The sequence below is a fragment of the Oryza glaberrima genome, chromosome 8 (assembly GCF_000147395.1).
Source record: "Oryza glaberrima chromosome 8, OglaRS2, whole genome shotgun sequence".
In the NCBI taxonomy this organism is placed as follows: Eukaryota; Viridiplantae; Streptophyta; class Magnoliopsida; order Poales; family Poaceae; genus Oryza; species Oryza glaberrima.
This window is the reverse complement of record NC_068333.1, coordinates 21,649,010-21,666,763: the sequence shown is the minus strand read 5'-3', so window position 1 is coordinate 21,666,763 and position 17,754 is coordinate 21,649,010. Positions and strand designations below refer to the sequence as shown.

General features: G+C 43.5%; 2 protein-coding genes and 1 pseudogene across 2 annotated transcripts; all 3 read right to left on the bottom strand.

Moving 5' to 3' along the window:
- Positions 1–4,900: 4,900 nt before the first annotated feature.
- LOC127782928 (uncharacterized) lies at positions 4,901–5,617 on the bottom strand (annotated as a pseudogene).
- Positions 5,618–10,500: 4,883 nt separating this feature from the next.
- LOC127781401 (probable galacturonosyltransferase 4) lies at positions 10,501–14,530 on the bottom strand. The gene is made up of 8 exons (XM_052308348.1): positions 14,212–14,530; positions 14,057–14,097; positions 13,919–13,963; positions 13,571–13,834; positions 12,777–13,048; positions 12,282–12,639; positions 11,561–12,136; positions 10,501–11,081 (listed from the first exon to the last, which is right to left on the bottom strand). The coding sequence occupies exons 1-8, from the start codon at positions 14,381–14,383 to the stop codon at positions 10,806–10,808; spliced, it is 2,004 nt and encodes a 667-aa protein (XP_052164308.1). The 5' UTR covers positions 14,384–14,530; the 3' UTR covers positions 10,501–10,805.
- Positions 14,531–16,552: 2,022 nt separating this feature from the next.
- Positions 16,553–17,485, bottom strand: LOC127782934 (uncharacterized). The gene has a single exon (XM_052310214.1). The coding sequence runs from the start codon at positions 17,255–17,257 to the stop codon at positions 16,841–16,843; it is 417 nt and encodes a 138-aa protein (XP_052166174.1). The 5' UTR covers positions 17,258–17,485; the 3' UTR covers positions 16,553–16,840.
- Positions 17,486–17,754: the final 269 nt, after the last annotated feature.

Sequence of the window (17,754 nt, the reverse complement as noted above, 5' to 3'; positions counted from 1 at the left end):
ATTTGCTTTGTCAATGCATACTTAACTCTTTTGTCTTCCCTCGGCTTATCCTCTTAATAATATAATATAATATATTTTTTACTTTTTTATTTTTCAAATTTTAATTAATCTCATGGTATTTTTTTATTAATGTGGGAATTTTTAGCCTCCACTAATAAACTTACCCATCCTAATAAGAACTATGATTGCCTAGCCAATCAGTTTTCAAGTTTACTAAAATTTTTTTGCTAAATTTTTTTTAAGGTTTTCATAAAAAAAAGAGTTTTTATATGATTAATTTTATGAATTATTCTCCTCCAAATCCCTTCAATTTTATTATGCGTTAACTAGTTATAATTCAATTTATTTTTTTCGTTACAAAATGTAAAAGTTAAATTTTAACTTGCATGTTTTTGGAGTCACTAAGTTATGAAATCATTGGATTCTCTTACTTATAAATTTCATGATTGTGGGATAAGATAACTATAAAGCTTTAATCTTGTTGGTTCTAGCTTGCACTTCATAGTTACTTTCATATAATATTTAAACATGATGAACTATATCTAGTAATAAGAAAATTAATATGGACTCCTATTGACCCTGCCGGTAAAGGTGGTGACCACATCCCATTTTCTTAAGAGACTATCATTGTCAGTCCGTCTAGTGTAAAAAAAATAGCGTTATCAGGAGGCCAGCTTGGAGGAGCTGTGTGCCCTCCAGTATAAGAGATAAGTCGTAATGTTAAAGGGTAAGAAAAATAGGGTTATTAGAAGGCTAGCTGTCAAAGTGTTAGAAAGATAAGTCATAATGTTAAAGGGTAAGAAAAATAAGGTTATTAGAAGGCTAGCTGTCAAAGTGTTAGAAAAATGAGGTTATCAAGAGGCCAAGTTGGAGGAGCTGCTCTATAATGCTTCTTGTAGTGAAGCTTAAACGAAAATGTGAGTAACTTATGCTTATTTTGTAAATTGCTTCACGACAATATTAATGCGTACATATGTTCATTTATTTATTACTATAAGTTGTATAAAATTTATTTATTACAAGTTGATGAAGAATGTGTTTCGCTGATTCACACCTTAAATAACTTGGCCTGGATATGACGTTTCTACCCCTCACAAGTACAGATAGCATGGCAATGAGTGGTAGAAACGTCATATCGTGTGCATGGCTGGGCCAATAGCGATCAAGGCGGACGGAAAACGATCGAGAATTGACGGATGTGTTAAAAATGGGAACGGGGTGAACTTTTGGGTGCTATTAAAGTGAACAGGTATCTTTCGGTGCCATAAAATTAAAAACGTGATCTTTCGATGCTATATAACCAATTTTGCCTAATAATAAATAATTGCCTGATTATTTTTTACTTTCTAACATGTTAGTGCTACCTAGATGGTATCATCACATGTATCACTAATGCAAATTACCTTTATTCAGAAAATTTTGTTGAGTTGGCCTTCTCTGATCGGAATCATGAGAATAGTTCCTCCCATTTGGATGCAATTTTCCAAAGCCTGTGAAGTGGTCGAAGTGGACACCGTATTAATATGTGGCTAGATGACAGTCCCTAACGCACTGAATCAGCTACTCTTGCAGTACCTGAAGGCATTGAAGAACTGCTGGTCTCTCAGTCGAGGTGGCCCACTCCTGAAAAACTTGATGAACAGGGTACCTGCTGGTGGCACTAAAGAAAATGATCAATCCAACCAGCAACATTTGCATCAATCAGAAATTGAGGCAAGAGAAGAAGCACCAACAGAACAAAGTGAAAACTATGATAACACTAACTACTCTGGCAGCAAGGCCCGTGTTAGATGGTTCTGAAAGTGCTGGTCCTGCACCTCCCAATGATGCACTTCAAAGAGATTTGTCTAGTGCAAGTGAGCATGTCACAAATGCAATATGAATGTAATGATGTTGTAGTAAGTGAGCAGTGGCAGCGAGGGGAAAACCTAAGGAGTTTAAGGGCATGATGATGGTGATCAGCTTGGAGCTTCAAACATGCTTCCTTTGGGTGATTCGCAGGCAGCTTCGTGATCAAGGAGACTATCAGGAAGTGTTGTGCTAGGTAGCAGCAGAGATATATCTCTGGAGAGAGTCAGGTGTCAGCGAGGTTCCTCAAAAATCAAAACTAAGAATCTGATCAAAATGCGGTTGAGGGGGATCAGGAGCCTAATAGAACTGCTGACACTGACTCAATTTTTGGAGGCTCTTCCAGAGGATTTAGGTTGAAGTTCTTTCTTCATGTCAAAATCAAGTGACCCAGACTTCTAATGAATAACCTCAAAATGATGGGGATATTTTTTTTGAACGTCTTACACCAAAGACATTGCAAAATTCACATTGATAGAGCAGGAAAAAATTACAAGATTATAACCCTAGTAGGTCGTAATTAGGAAAACAAAGAAAAAAATAACCACCACCTACGCATCAACAATGCCAACACATAGACCCGGGAGAAGGCTAGCATCGGACTTACTGCCACTAAGTGTGACCGACCACCGCTAGGCCAACATAGGAACTATAACCGAGAACGCCCAAAACCCACCCTAACAACCAACACCAAAACTCCGCTCTAGCCACATTTTTGGGATTGAGGAGGAGAGGGTGAGAAAGAAGATGGAACTGCTCTCCCCCCTAAGCCCTGCAATGTGGTCAACCTGCGCAAACTAGGGTGCCGATACAAGAGGACAAACATCTAGAGCGAGCTTGCACCAGTTACTTGGGAGGTTTTGACAAGGGGCTGCCAAGACGACGTCTCCAAGGAGAAAAGCGATGGTGCTGGTGCTGCCGCCGTCCGTCGAGGTCTCAGAGAGAATCAAGACTGGGTTTTTACCCGTCAGCCCACAAGAGGAGGGGGAAGGCGCAACGCCCTTAGGAGGGGAAACGATGCCCGCCCCTGCCTATCCATACATATTGCTCCGATGCTCCACCATCGACCATTCTCCACTGGCACGTAGACACTGCTACACAGTGGCAGAGTGCAAGGTCAGGTGCTCGTCATACCTTGCGTCGCCCGCACGAACCCCCACCCCCTGCCTTCTACCTGAAATTTTTACATTTTGGTCCTTTTTGAAAAAAATATTTTACAAATGGACCTCTGAAAAAACTTAAACCGGAAATGGTCCTTTTGGGGCGCCAGCCACTCTGATGCTCAAAAAGGACTATTTGTAAAATAAGTTTTCAAAAAGGATCGAAATGTAAAAATTTCAGTGCCTTCTACTCCGTACCCGTCATTTGCTGCAGAGCGCTGCGTCGCCGTGTCGAGAAAACGGGGAGCAACGGGCAAAGGGGCTGTGCTGGCCTGCTCGCTGTTGTAGGCCCATTGGCGTTGGGCTTATTTTGTGATACGTCGGGTGTTGATTTGTTGACTAGTGAACCCTACCTCAAAATTTCCTATCGGCCAGACGGCCATCTCCAAATCTCCATCGATTCCCCAACTATGTAGCCGTTTGACGAGTGACGACGGCGTGGGTGCACGGGGGCGCGGGAGATGGCAGCAGCAGCAGTAAGGCGGAGCCGCGAAGGGGCGCCAGTGAGCAGTTGCGGCCTGCAGCTAGGCAACGCATCCACGCCGAAGCGGACGCGCGGCAGCGGGCTATCAGGGGCAACAGGTGCGACGCGGCACGACAAGCAGGAAGCAGCAGGGCAGGGCTGCAACAACAAAAGAGTAGTGCAGCAGACAGCAGGAGCAGACCGGTATGCTTGCACATTTCATCACTTGTTCTTCTTTGTTTAGAAGATTCTCTCTATATATCCTCCCAAGCCTTTATATGTGATGTATTGCTGAAAATTTATTACTTACGGTATTCTTTAGTGTCTACTCTTCTATTTACTCTTGGTTACAAACATAATGGGTTGTCATGAGTGATTGTTGCCACGCTGGACATAGTCTTGTTAAGATGTTGTGTTGTGCAATTAAGGTTGTTTTTCGGTCTATTATTGTTGTGTATTAACTCACGCTTGTCCATTGGCCACACCTAGATTTTTTTTCGTCCTCCGCCACTGCTGCTACACCGACGCTCCCCGCCGACCAACCTCCGCATGCCGCCACACTAGCACCTACTCTCTGCACCGGTCACTCACAACCGTGGGGTCTAGTCGTCGGCCGCGTCTCTTCAGTGTTGGACCTCCTGTGGCCAACTGTGCCTCCATGCCACTCCGGCCTCCTGCGCAGGTGGGCTTCCGTGCCACGCCGACCTCCTACCACTGACCGCGTATCTCACGTCGCGCTGATAAAAGTAACTTGCATAAAACCGATTTAGGTTACTCTAGGTTAAGACTAGAGTACTCTAGGTTATCTAGGTTACACATAAAAGTAAAATTAATATACATGAGAGTACTCTACGTTACTCTAGGTTACATATATAAAAGTAATTTACAAACATAATTATTATTTTATTATAATATAATCATGTAAGATCTTGTTTTAAGATATAATTGCAACGAACACAATGGTGTAATAGGATTGTAGATCGGATATATAGTTTAAGAGAAAATTCTATAAAAAGAAAAAGAAAGATATGTCCTGGTTGTATTAAAAGCAACATAGAATACTCTGGTATCTCTGGTTTAAGACTCTCGGTTTAGATTTTACCCAAAAAAAAAATCCGAGAGACGAATTAATGTCTAAAAAATATAAGATGTGACACTAATACGATAGTATTTAGATATTTCATATCTTGTACTAGATTTATTTCTTATGAAACGGTGGAGTATATATAACTAGAAATTCAAAACAGCGGATTCCTTAAAAGATTACGGAGACCAGCCTGCAAATACGCTTAACGAGGGGAAGGTATTTCTCGTCGGAGGGGAAGGTATTTTTTTTTACTCATAGTTGCTGACATAATTTTACTTCTAGGCCATAGCATTTTTCTTTCTCGAGATTTGAAGAAAGACACAGCTTACCTTAGCCTCCGGCCTACGAGCACAAGATGAACTTGTCGGAGCACATGGTGGCGGCGGCGACGATGTTCTGGTAGCACCACCAGAGCGGGCCCCACGCACCGGCGCCCTCGACGCTGGCGCACTTGGCCCTCGTCACCCCCGTACTGCGGCTCCTTGGACAGGCCGAACGCCGCGCCCTTCATCCGGAGCTCCTGCACGCACCGCGCCAGCGCGCGTGTCGCCGCGCGCACTCCCGGCGCAGACCCGGAGCTGCACGGCCGCCGAGAGCGCGAGGGACGCGACCAACGACAGGGACGACGGCACCCACCACCTCCTGCAAGGCTGCAACAGGCGGCGGGCTGCTCCGCGGGCGGCGAGACCACCGCGGCGGACGCGGACGCAGACACGGAGGCGGCGAAGAGGAGCGCGAGGGAGAGGCCGTGGAAGGCGAGGAAGGCCGCGCAGAGGTAGAACGCGTCGCGGCGCGCCGCGTCCATGAGCGCCTCGAGCGCGCACGCGCGGCGGCCGAGGCGGGACTCCTCCCGCTGCCACAGCTTCAGCAGCAGCAGGTGCCCCGCGCTCCCGGCGATCTCGCCAAGCGGATGGCTCCCGGAAGACTCCGCCTCCGCCTCCGCCCCCGCCTTGTCAAGAAACGCGGCGACCTCCGTGTTCCCGCCGTCAGGGCAAGCCCAGTCGCCGGTGACGGTGTCTCCCCGATGTGGACGGCGTTCTTGATCGGCTGCTCCTCCATCGATCAGAAACCTCCCAAGAAGTCGATGTTTCTGGAAGGAAAGAGAGGATTCGTTTGGAAAGCTTTGAGTTGATCTGAGATTGGAAGCAGCGAGATCGGGGAGAAGAGGAGATGGAAGGGGAGAAGCGATGATTTTGCGTGGGGCGCGCGTGGATTAAGGAAGGTTTGGGTCCAACGGAACGGTCGAGTGCTTTAGGAGGCAGGCAACGGTCGGATTTTGGACCGGGATGGAAATTTCCTAGGATGGTAGGGGCCCTTTTGCATATTACTAATGGTCGTTTAACACAGTGATAATGGGCTGTTTCTCGACGTTATCACTGATGATATGGTCTGTAATGTGCCGTGATGCGATTATGCGAACATGTGTGAAATGTTATACTAATGTATTGCTACCAATTTACCCTACAAATATATTTACGTAATTTAAATAGTATGTTTTGATTGGAACCAATTTATTGATGAGATAATGCCCAGCTAGATTTGGCATCAATCTAAAATATTATTTACTGTAATTCATATTTGGCTCTATAATGATAGCAAACCAAGTATAACTAAATACAATTTTACCTAAAAAATGATTGTATTAAATCTTAGGAAAGTTTTGGTACTATAAACATTGGTAAGGTAGCAATCTAAATAGACCCAAATTGGCATTTTGGCAGGGTAGCAATCTCCCCTTCTGTCTAAATTGTTCTATGTTCATTGGCATGTTGGTAGGTACAGTTGTTGGAGGTTGGTTCGTAGTATTTGTTAAGGCTACAGAATTATTAGAACAAATTCATGGTCAAATAAGCAATTATCCCAATATATGATGGGTTGTCATGAGTGATTGTTGCCACGCTGGACATGGTCTTGTTGAGATGTTGTGTTGTGCAATTGAGATTTTTCAGTATATTATTGTTGTGTATTGACTCACTATTAACAGTGAAATTTGGTAAGCCCAGAGTAGTCATCGGTTTAGAGTCAGCTTCGGCTTCGAAGTCTTGAGATTAGCCGATGAGAGTTGTCAAGTCGTCAGTTGTCGGATTCTTGCTATATTCGGTTAAGGAAATTGATCTACTAAAGGAAGCTTATCCAGAAGAGACCGAGTTCAAAGAGAATGCGGCATGGCAAGTTATCTATTAATTAGGAATAGTTTGTTAGTTTCCTTTTATCTTTAGGAAAGTGTGTCTAGTGTCCTATAAGGACTTTATCTTTTCCTTTTATCTTTAGGAAAGTTTATTTCTTGTCCAACAAGGACTTGTATCAACCCATGTGTATAAATATGTACACCCGGGGTCTATGTAATCTATCGCTACGATCAATACAATTCGGCGCATCGCCACCCTTTTTACTTCTACATTTGTTTTTATGTTCCGGCGGAACTTGGCACCCGACGCGGGGCTGCATCATCTTCGATCTCCGGCGAAGGGATAAGTCCAATGTTCCGCCGGTCCAGGCAATTGTATCGTCTACGTCGGCGTCGTTTAAGGCTGCATCAGTACATTCGACCTCTTGGATTATTCTGGTTTGGATAATATATTTACCTACCTATTTATCATATGTCTCTGTTAATCTAGTCTTAGCATATCAATTTAGCTCTATCGGCTGCTTCTCGTTTTAGGGTTTCTGCCGGTATCGGCTAAATCGCGTTGCTAGATTAGATTAGCTTAGACATCTACCACCCTGAAAACTCAGTCAACAACTTGATTGTCTAGATATTATGTTTCTTTTCATACTTAGTGCTGCATCAGTTAAGTTTGATCTACTAAGTCGTGCTTAGAACCATAATCTCTAGCCTGCTTCTTGATTGCCAATAAGGGTTTCATTGGGGTTTTAGCCGATAAGTTATCTAGACGTTGCATCGGCTCATAAGGAATGCATATACATATAAGTTGGATTTAGCCGATGACAACAAAGGTTTCACTGTTTAATCTAATCTTGTGGATTTCATGACATCGGACCTCCAGCCGACGTGTGTTTTAACCTTCGGATCGATGCTTATTTATCATATCATTATTTGCCGATTGGTTTATACTGGATTATATTGTTATTTTATTACATCATCATCAGCCGATTGCCTTTATATCATTATCTACATTGGACATATAGCCGATTGCTTAAACCTTATTGCTATCGGCTGGTATCGGCATCGGTTATTATCGGCTATCGGCTGGAACTACTCCATCGACTTGTCAGCCGATCGGCTGTTTTGATCTACTATTTGCATATCTTGTCAGTTGCAGGATCAAACTGACTGGCACGCCCGCATCTCATCAAGATTTGGACCTGCACAGGAGCTAAGCACATCTCCCAGGCTGGTGTGTTCGATTTTTTCGTCAACACTCACACTTGTCCATTGGCCACACCTAAATTTTTTTTTTGTCCTCCACCACTGCTGCTACACTGACGCCCCTCGCCGGCCAATCTCCGCGTGCTGCCACCTACTCTCCGCTCCAGCCACCCACAGCCGTGGGGCCTAGTCGTCGGACACGTCTCTTCAGTGCCATCCGCCACGCCGACCTCCTGCAGCGGTCTCCCAGTGTGGCAAACTATGCCTTCGTGCCACTCCGACCTCCTGCGCAGGTGTGCCTCGTGCCACGCTGACCTCCTGCCACTGGCCGCGCATGTCACATCGCGCTGATAAAAGTAACTTACATATATAATAAAAGTAATTTATAAACATAAATTTTTTTCATCATAATATAATCATGTAAGATTTTGTTTTAAAGATTTGATTGCAATGAACATAATGGTGTAATCAGATTGTATATCAGATAAATAGTTTAAGAGAAAATTCTATAAAAACAAAAGAAAGAAATGTACTATTGGTTGTACTAGTAGTAACCTAGAGTGCTCTCATGTATGGGTGTCTCTGGTTAAGACTAAACCAAAAGTGCTCCCGCTTTAAATTTTACACAAACGTAGTACGGGATGTGACACTAGTACGATAGTATATGGGTGTCTCTGGTTAAGACTAAATCAAAAGTGCTTCCGCTTTAGATTTTACACAAACGTAGTACGAGATATGACACTAGTACAATAGTATCAGGATATATCATATTTCATACTAGATTTGTTTTTTATGAGATGGTGGAGTATATAACGAGAAATTCAGAAACAGCGAAATCCTTAAAAGATTACGGAGACCAGGCTGCATATACGCTTAACGAGGGGAAGGTATTTCTCGCCGGAGGGGAGGCCGGAGAAGACGCCGGCGACGCACTTATCGCCGGCCCGCGCGAGCACCGTGCAGCACTCGCCGCTGAGGCGCGGCGCGTGGAGGGCGAGCGACAGGAGCACGTCGCGCGCGCACGGCGGCGACGTCCCCACGACGGACTCCCAGCAGCCGTCGTCGTCATCCGCCGGAGGAACGGTCGTTACGCCGGCGGCACCACGGCCAACGACGGCGGCGTCGTCGTCGTAGTACTTCGGCGGCATCTGCACCGCCGCTCGCGCCGCGCCGTTGCCGTGGCCGTGCGGCCCCGGCGTCGTCACCGCCACGGTGTTCCCGGCGACGGCGAGGAGGAGGAGGAGGAGGAGGAGGCAGAGGCAGCGAGAGACTAACGAGGTGCTTGCCATTGTCGTCACGCCGGGCTCCGGCGCTCGTCGGAGTTGAGACAGCGGAGGAGACCGGCCGGCGTAGTACCATTTGTAGTGAGAATGTGAGATCGATCAATGGAGATCGCGACACATTAATGTCGTCGACGTCGCCGTCGTCTCGCCTGGAAATGAAACCGGCAATAAAGCTAGTGAACAGCAACGTATCCGTGTTACTCCGGCCGTGTCAGTTAACCTGCACGATCAAACGCTCAAACGACTCATCGACACGGTCGACCAGTGAGCCATACTCAGGGTTACAAATCCGAAACTGCCATCCAGACCGGGTGCTGGTGGAACGTCGGTTTTTGTCCAGTCGGAAATCAATAGATTTCAAAAGAACCAAAATTTGAATTCGAATTCCCTATAGGTAAACCGATCTTGGGTCGAAAACCAATCGGCGTTACCGAAATTCCAAACGGTAACCAAAAACTTAAGCGAAGTGAAAACCGATTGGTATGTAGCGTAAACCAATCGGTTTTGTCGAGAAACCGACGAGAAATACCTAAATTTGTTTCCTAAAATATGGAAAACTGAGGGAAAATGTTGGAAAATTAGGGAAATTTTCTAAAAAAAATTAGCACGCCCTTTCCTCTAAATTTGATAATCTCGTATTGACATACATACAACATGCAATACATATTTATAGAACACAATAATTTAGAGCACATTTGACATACAATGGACATAAGCATCAATCCACATGTAGAAAGCAACATTATTCACCCTTGTCCTTTTCTTCAATTGACTGGGTTCGGGGATCGATCTTTTAGGTTTTTAGGCCATATTACCTTCCAGTTATGTATAAAAGCTAAAGACTTTTTCCTTTTTCTAAATCATTACTTGTTATTTCACACTATACAGTTCACAGAATGCGACAAATTCACCATCTTTTTTTTGAAAAAAAAATGCCAATAGGTTCTACAATACCATACTATCTATAGGATTATTTTTGTTATTTATCAATTCAAATTTAAATTTGTATGAAACTTATCAAATTTCCAAATGGCAACAACTCCCAAGCCACATCGAAACCTCGTTTTTTCGATCAGATTTGTCAATATTGTGAAATCTGGCCATACTCCTATATTCATCAAACCACTAACCACACACGAAATAGAGTAGACAAACTGTAGTAACATGATCAACCAATGATGGTAATCCTTGGTCGTCATGAGTGCAAGGCGTAAATGGATCAACCCGTGAACCTATTTATATGTCGAATAAGTAGGTAACTTGGCCAGTTTTTTTATAAGCGTGCTCACGGGTCGACCCACTTACACCCTTAAATGCAAGATCAACACACTGAGAAATAGCGGAGTATTTGCAAATTTGCTTTTGGTTTTTAATATTTTGCAACAATGCCATTTGAATGACAATTCTTGTGATATTTTTGTATTTTTATGGTGGCGAGTTTACAATATCGATTCAAAATGGTGGTGAATTTGCAATTGACCTTATAACTTGTTTGCATTATGGTTACAAGAAAGAAATTAATCAATAAATATAAACCCCCTAGATCATTTAGATACCAGGGAAGAAACAAACCTAAAAGGCCTAAAAAAAAGATTATTTCGGCAGCATATTCACAGGTGTATCCGTCAGCAACTCAGGGATGTATGTTGCACTGACGTATAAACACATTGTCAAAATTGACATATTTGGACCAGTATTTGCGGTATTTGGCCATTGCAATCTCGAGCCAAGGTTTCCGATTCCCGTTGTAGTGTATCACAGCTGCTCCCTCGATATCCTTTTGATTCACATTTGGCTTGTATCCTAGCCCCAGTAGATGCCATTTGTGATCAAGAGGGAATGTTTGGTTCCAGAATGTCACAAGACCAGCAGGGAGTGTTCCTAACTTCCACAGTAGTCTATGTTCATTCTGCAGAAACGAGGAGCATATGCCCTTGGTCAAATATATAGTCAACACCACAGAAATGAGGAGCATATGCCCTTGGTCAAATATATACTACCTCCGTTTTTTTTAATATATGTTTTTTTTAATATATGACGTCGATAACTTTTTGACAAATGTTTTGATCATTCGTCTTATTAAAAAAATATGTAAATATAAAAAAATTTTAAGTCATGCTTAAAGAACATTTAACGATAAATCAAATCGCAATAAGATAAATAATAATTACATAATTTTTTTACATAAGGCGAATGGTCAAACGTATCTTGAAAAGCCAACGACGTCATATATTAAAAAATTGAGGGAGTATATTGTACTACAAGCTACAATCTTAACAACCAACGGCTTGAAAAGTAGGAGTTTAGCAGTAAATTTTTAAAACTTAGTGAGATGAAAAGCTGCAATTTTGCCTTAAGAGATTTGTAGAAAAGCTCATTAATACTCACTTGTTCCTGCCAGTAGTGGTAAACATCAGTAATATTACGCTTTCTCCACTCAGACAAATCAAACATGTTCATGCCATATGCCCAGCCGCATGCACGCCGTTCAAAATTCTTGGCAATAAGAGGGTTTGAGAAGTTGAGATACCTATCAAACCTATGGAAAGTCTCTCCACAGGTTTGGATAGCACCATTGACCTTACCTTTGAGGTCTATTGACCAAAGTGCACTTAGGTCCTGCTGGACTACAATATCATCATCAAGAAATAAAACCTTGTTAAGCTTTGGGAAGATCTCAGGAAGATAGAACCGTAGATGATTGAGAATGGACAAGTATTTTGGGTTCTGGAACTTGGGGTTGTTATCACGCTTGTCCTGCTGGGTCTTGAAATAGTAGTTGATCATGAATTGGGATTCCAGCTGCTTAAGAACTGGACTGTAGCTCGAATTTAGCCATGTAAAGTCTTCGATGTTCTGAACTTCAATAGCAGCTTTACCTTGAGAATTTTCCAAGAACCACATTCTCATTGCAGCATAATTAAGCTTATCCGTCACAATATGGAAAACATGGTTCTCTGGTGTCTGCATTAGAATTTGAGGCAAGATGTTAGCCCTTACTATATTTTAAACTGAAATCTGTTTTTTTAATAGAATATTACTGAAATATAAGTTGAATTGCCGATCCAATTTGTTATATGTACTCCCTGACACTTGCAGGCTGCTGTACCTTAGCATGTATAATAGTTGAATTTACAACCACAGCAGCTCCTAGTACATTATCCGAGAATAATGCATAGTGCTGTAGTTTTGGGTCTTCCAACTTTTCTTCATATGGAAAATGCTTGTTGCTAGAGCTGGAAGAATAATATTCATTTGTAAGCCGCATTGCAAGACAGTTAAGTCTTTTGGGTAGAGCTTTAGCCGCTATTTGTGTGACATAGTTAGCCTCTTGCTTGTGAGCCTGCATCTGCTCCTCTGTAGAGTGAAGTGTGGCTTGTAGCTTACTGATAATAGCTGCACAGTTCTCATGCACTTGTTTGACCTTTGTTAATGTCAACTCCATTTCTCTGATTCTTCCATGAACACTGTGTAGGCAACAAAATTGAGTTAAACAGGTAAGAGATGTCGACTTCCTATAAAAGAGTACCCTGACACCAGACACAAATCATCATCGGAAATGCCAACTGTGAAGAACTTTGTATAACGATGAGAGAGATAGTACTTCTTTGGTAATTGCTTGTCATTGGTTGCACCACTGAGTGCCTGCTGGATATCCCTCATCCTTCTTCTGAGATCCTTAATAAACCCATGATTGCCTCTAGAAGATAGAAACCCAATATATGTTCTAGCTCTTTTTAACTGGTCCCTAAGAACACGGATTGTACTATCTGGAGAAGCTGTGGAATGACTAGTATTATTGCTGATTGCCCTTATATCAGAGTCCTCTGAGGTAGTGTCTGTAGTTTTCTCAGGTGGCCTGTCAGCAGTATGATCCTGGAAACCAGACCAAAAGTAGTTAAATAATTAATTAGGCCTGAAATTATTAAATGACAGGGAAACTATTGTTGTCGACTGCAAAACAACAGCCAGAGGATTACATTATAAAATCAGACACTTCAGAATATCAACTGATAATAAGAATTTTAGGTTTTCTTCATTGAATATTTCTACAATGGGGCAAAAGGCAAAAGGAAAGCATCAAATCTGTTAAAGGGAAAAGAGAGACACCAACAAATCGATTACCAGGAGGGCAGGAGGAAATGTACCAAACATAAGATCTGTTAACGGAGGGATAGTTTGATGAAATGCATATTCCTCAGTGGAAACAGCATAGCTGCCTCTGCAAACTGAATGTATTTATACTAGCATGAATTAGTTAGATGTTGTGATATTTACTTGATTCGATCCTATACCCATCAACCATACAAATATGACTGCTAATTTCACTCTTTAAGCAGGAATACAGGCAATCAACCATATTAATATTCACTGAGGAGCAAACAATACGTACTTTACCTTGTTCAGTGTAATATTCAAACCACTAGAATTGCGCATTGCGCGAACTTTGTTCTGCCGCAATTTACCATCATCGATTAGGCCATTCTCTTTTGTGAATTCAACACCGCCCTTCTTATTCACAGAAGCAACCATACCATTATCCTTGGTCCCTCTATCTATACCACTGCTCTGATCAACAATGTGTTGAATCAAACCGGCCTTGAGTGCGGCAGCGTCAGATGCAACCGTCTGAATAGGCTCCTTCACCGCAGCAAATGCGTCCTAGAAACAAATATTTCAGCAATGCAACATTCAGAACACAACAAATTTACCGATTCATTTTGACATCTGTATGCAGAAATCAACCTGTTTAAGAGCATTTAGCCGCTCCCGCACCTCCTTCCGAGCAATCTAGGGACAATAAAACACGTCAAAACGATGGCGAGTTTACCCCTAATCGGCTGATGAGAACTGGTGGGGGGATTCCAATTAACGCGGCCGTACCAGATTGGACAGATCGAGGCCGGAGGCGGCGCTCCCCATCACTGCGAACACCGAGAGATCACATCACACGCGCGTCAGAACGGAGGAAATTTTCGTCACCATTTTTTTTTTTGTTTTTTAGGCGAAGGGCGAAGCAGCAGATCGAGGAAGCGTACGGATGGGGCCGGAGAAGGGGGCGATGGGGGCGCCGCCGTAGAGCAGGAGGGGCGGCGCGAGCACCGAGGCGATGAGCAGCGCCAGCACCGCGTCCCGCGTCCTCCACTTCCACCTCCACCGCCACCGCCGCGCGGACGCGGATGCCGCCGCCGCCGACGCCATGGTCGCCATCGGTCGGACCACCCGCCGCCCGTCGATCGCCTCCGGCAAGCCGCCGCACCGGAGGTGGCCGCGCGCCGGAGCGTCTCGCTCGATCGATGGAGAGGGGAGGAGGAGGCCGTCGCGGCGTTATTCAAAGCGGTGCAAATTGGAAATTGCGTCCTCTGTTTTTTCCTTTTTTTTTTTCCAAAAAAGAAAAATAAAGACAACGGCAATAATAACAGAAAAAACCGTCTTCAAAAAAAATATAACAGAAAAAAAACACAACTAAATGGGTGACCAGATTTTAACCAAAGTTATAATGTGCATAAAAACATTACATTTTTTTTCACTGGTGCGTTTTGTTCTTTCCCTCAACTCTAAACTTCAATCTCCTTGTTTTCCATTAGCACTTCTTTAAACTGTAAAATGATATATATTTTTAAAAATTACATATACAAGTTGTTTTAAAAAATTAAATAAGTCTATATTTTAAGTGTATAATAATTAATAATGAATTAATCATACGCTAATAAGGTTTTTCGTTTTGCGTGTTTGAAAAAAATTTCTATCTATGATTGTTTAATTCTTATTGAGATGCTCCTAGGCTATTTTGAAAGACACAAATATCAAAATTGGTGAGAGGTCTGATTTAAAAGATGGTTAGCAAAGTGAGTTTAGTTAGACTAGTTAGAATTTTTCTGTAAAACGTATTCATATGTGTTTAAATTCTAAAACTGATAGGGGTGCTCATATTTACGACTAATTAGGTAGATTTAGATAACATACATGTCGACACGTGATGATTTAGCCAATATCAAAATATGTCAGTCTAATTTGATTTTGCTAATATTAAAACATATCAACCGAATTTTATTAATTCTTATAGGAGTAAGATGGGCGTACCCTCTTACTAAGAGATACTTATCTGTTCCCAATTAATCATCGTATAATATTTTAAGATTATTTATAAATGAGCATCATATTAATATTCATTCGCTAAATCTGTTCATTTTCTGTGTATGGATTAAATAAACATTACTTAGGACATATATCTATCCACATAACACTTTACAACCTAGCAATGTTTTGATTTCTTAGTAGTTAGGAAGTAGCGAGGATGATGCATGTATAGAGTTTGTTACCGAAGTAAATATCATACGGAAGAGTTATTAGCTTTTTTTTTCGTCTTGGTACACTTGTGTAAAAGTTACACTTGTGTAAAAGTTCCATGATCAATTAGGAACAGAGTGATCGAGTAATTAGCATCCTAAACCTAAGCAAGTAGTAGCTGTAATTCTCGTTGCATGCTCTCAACATCTGCATGATCTGCATCCCCTCTTCACATTTCGCACCTGTGTACATATATGTGACGACGCAAAGTTTATACTCTCCCTCCGTTTTGGAATGTTTGACACCGTTGATTTTTTTATTACGTGTTTGACTATTCGTCTTATTTAAAAAATTTAAATAATTATTTATTCTTTTTATATCATTTGATTCATTGTTAAATATACTTTCATATACACATATAGTTTTATATATTTCATAAATTTTTTAATAAGATGAACGGTCAAATATATACTAAAAAGTTAACGGTGTCAAGTATTTTAAAACGGAGGGAGTACTTAAACTTTTAAACTTTTAAGAGACAAACATCCACAAGGCAGGAGGACCGCATGACGGCCGGCAAGCGGTGCACCGAGAGATAGAGAAAGGAATCCCGCGAATGCATGGCGTACGTAGCGGTTGACGGTTGTCCCGGGCCACCGCGTGATCCGAGAGATTTTTTTTTTTTTGCCACCGGAAAGCCGCGGATTCTGGGGCATCCGGACATGGCGACGCGACGACGCCTCCTTGCAGTTTCAGCAAATCTGAAAAATCTTTCGGTTTCGTTTCAGTTAAACGGAAATGATGGCTGGAATCAGTGGAACCGTCGTTTTTTTTCTCTCTCTCTTTCCCGAATGGTCGGTAGTAAACAGAGGTAGAAGAGCCAATTGTCCAATTGAGCCAAACAATGTGGTACAGCTTATAGATTCAGCTTTGTTTGAGCAGTTGCACTGCATTCCTGCAGGCCAACCTTTGATCTGTCTGAATTGTCAGGTTGTTGTTGTGTGTTAAAAGTTTTGGGAATTTTTTTAGCAAATCCCAAAGGAATGGAAAATCATCTAGCTCCCGGAGGTGACTCATAATTTTACCAAGTTTTAATAATTCTTTAGTTAACCACCATGCATATATGGTTTAACGGGACTGTAACAGTAAAACCCCAAACCTAGAAACTAAAATTTTGATGATTATAAGGTGTTGTTTAACAGGTGAGAAGAAAAATAGAAAAAAAAAGATATCTTATCAGATGTAGCCATCATTCGCTTCCTACCATAGCTCTATCCTCTCTTGTCTGCCACGTCAGCATATACAGCAAAGACGTGGACCTGTCTGGAGCTGGCTGCCAGGTGGGCCCGTGGGCCATGCGGGCTCGACACGTTGGCGTCATGCGGCGGGCCTGGGCCCCTCCTCGAGCACGGAGCGCCAGACGGGGTCCACCTCGCCCTCGCCGGCGGCGGCGAGCCACGCGTCCACGTCGTCGAACAGCGCCCGCTTGCTCGGCGGCGGGAAGAGGCGGTCGCCGGGGAACCCGATCGCCGCCGCCCGGCCGTCCACCAGCGACCGGAAGAACACGTCCCGGAGCTCCCACGACCCTCCTCCTCCTCCGCCGCCGCCGCCGCCGACGGGGACGCCCAGCCCGCCGCGGCACTTCTGCCACGGGAACTCGAACACCCCCGGCGGCCGCTTCCACCCCTCCCCCTCCTCCTCATCCTTCCCCTTATCCCCCCCTCCCACCACCGCCGTCGCCGCCGCCGCCTCCTCCTCCCGCGCGCGCTTCCTCCTCCCCTCCCGCCGATCCATGCACGCGCGCACACGTACGGCGATCGATTTCAGCCTCCCTTTTCTCAGCGAACATGCATGCACGCGTCTACACGAACAGGATCGTCGTCACGGCGGTGGCGCCATGGCTGCATGCATGCAGCTGGAGGGGGTTGGCTCCTCTGATCGATGGGGGCGAGAGGAGGAAGGAGAAGGGTGGTGGTGGTTGGGGAGGAGGCGGGCGAGTGGCGGTGGGTTGATATGAATGTGTCCAAGAGGATGGATGCGTTATCGAGGTGGATGGATATATATAAGCTCGCGCGCGCACACTGATGTTGGGGGTGGCTGAGAGAGCGAGGAGAGGGTGAGCGTCTTACACGGTCTCCGATCGACCTAAATAAACCTGGATCTATCCGAACTCACAACCATATGTATGATCGATCTCCATATCCACGCGCCTTAATCCAATATATATAGGTTTTGGATGGTTTGAATTTAACACTATCTAAATATCGGACATCATATTTTTTTTAAAAAAA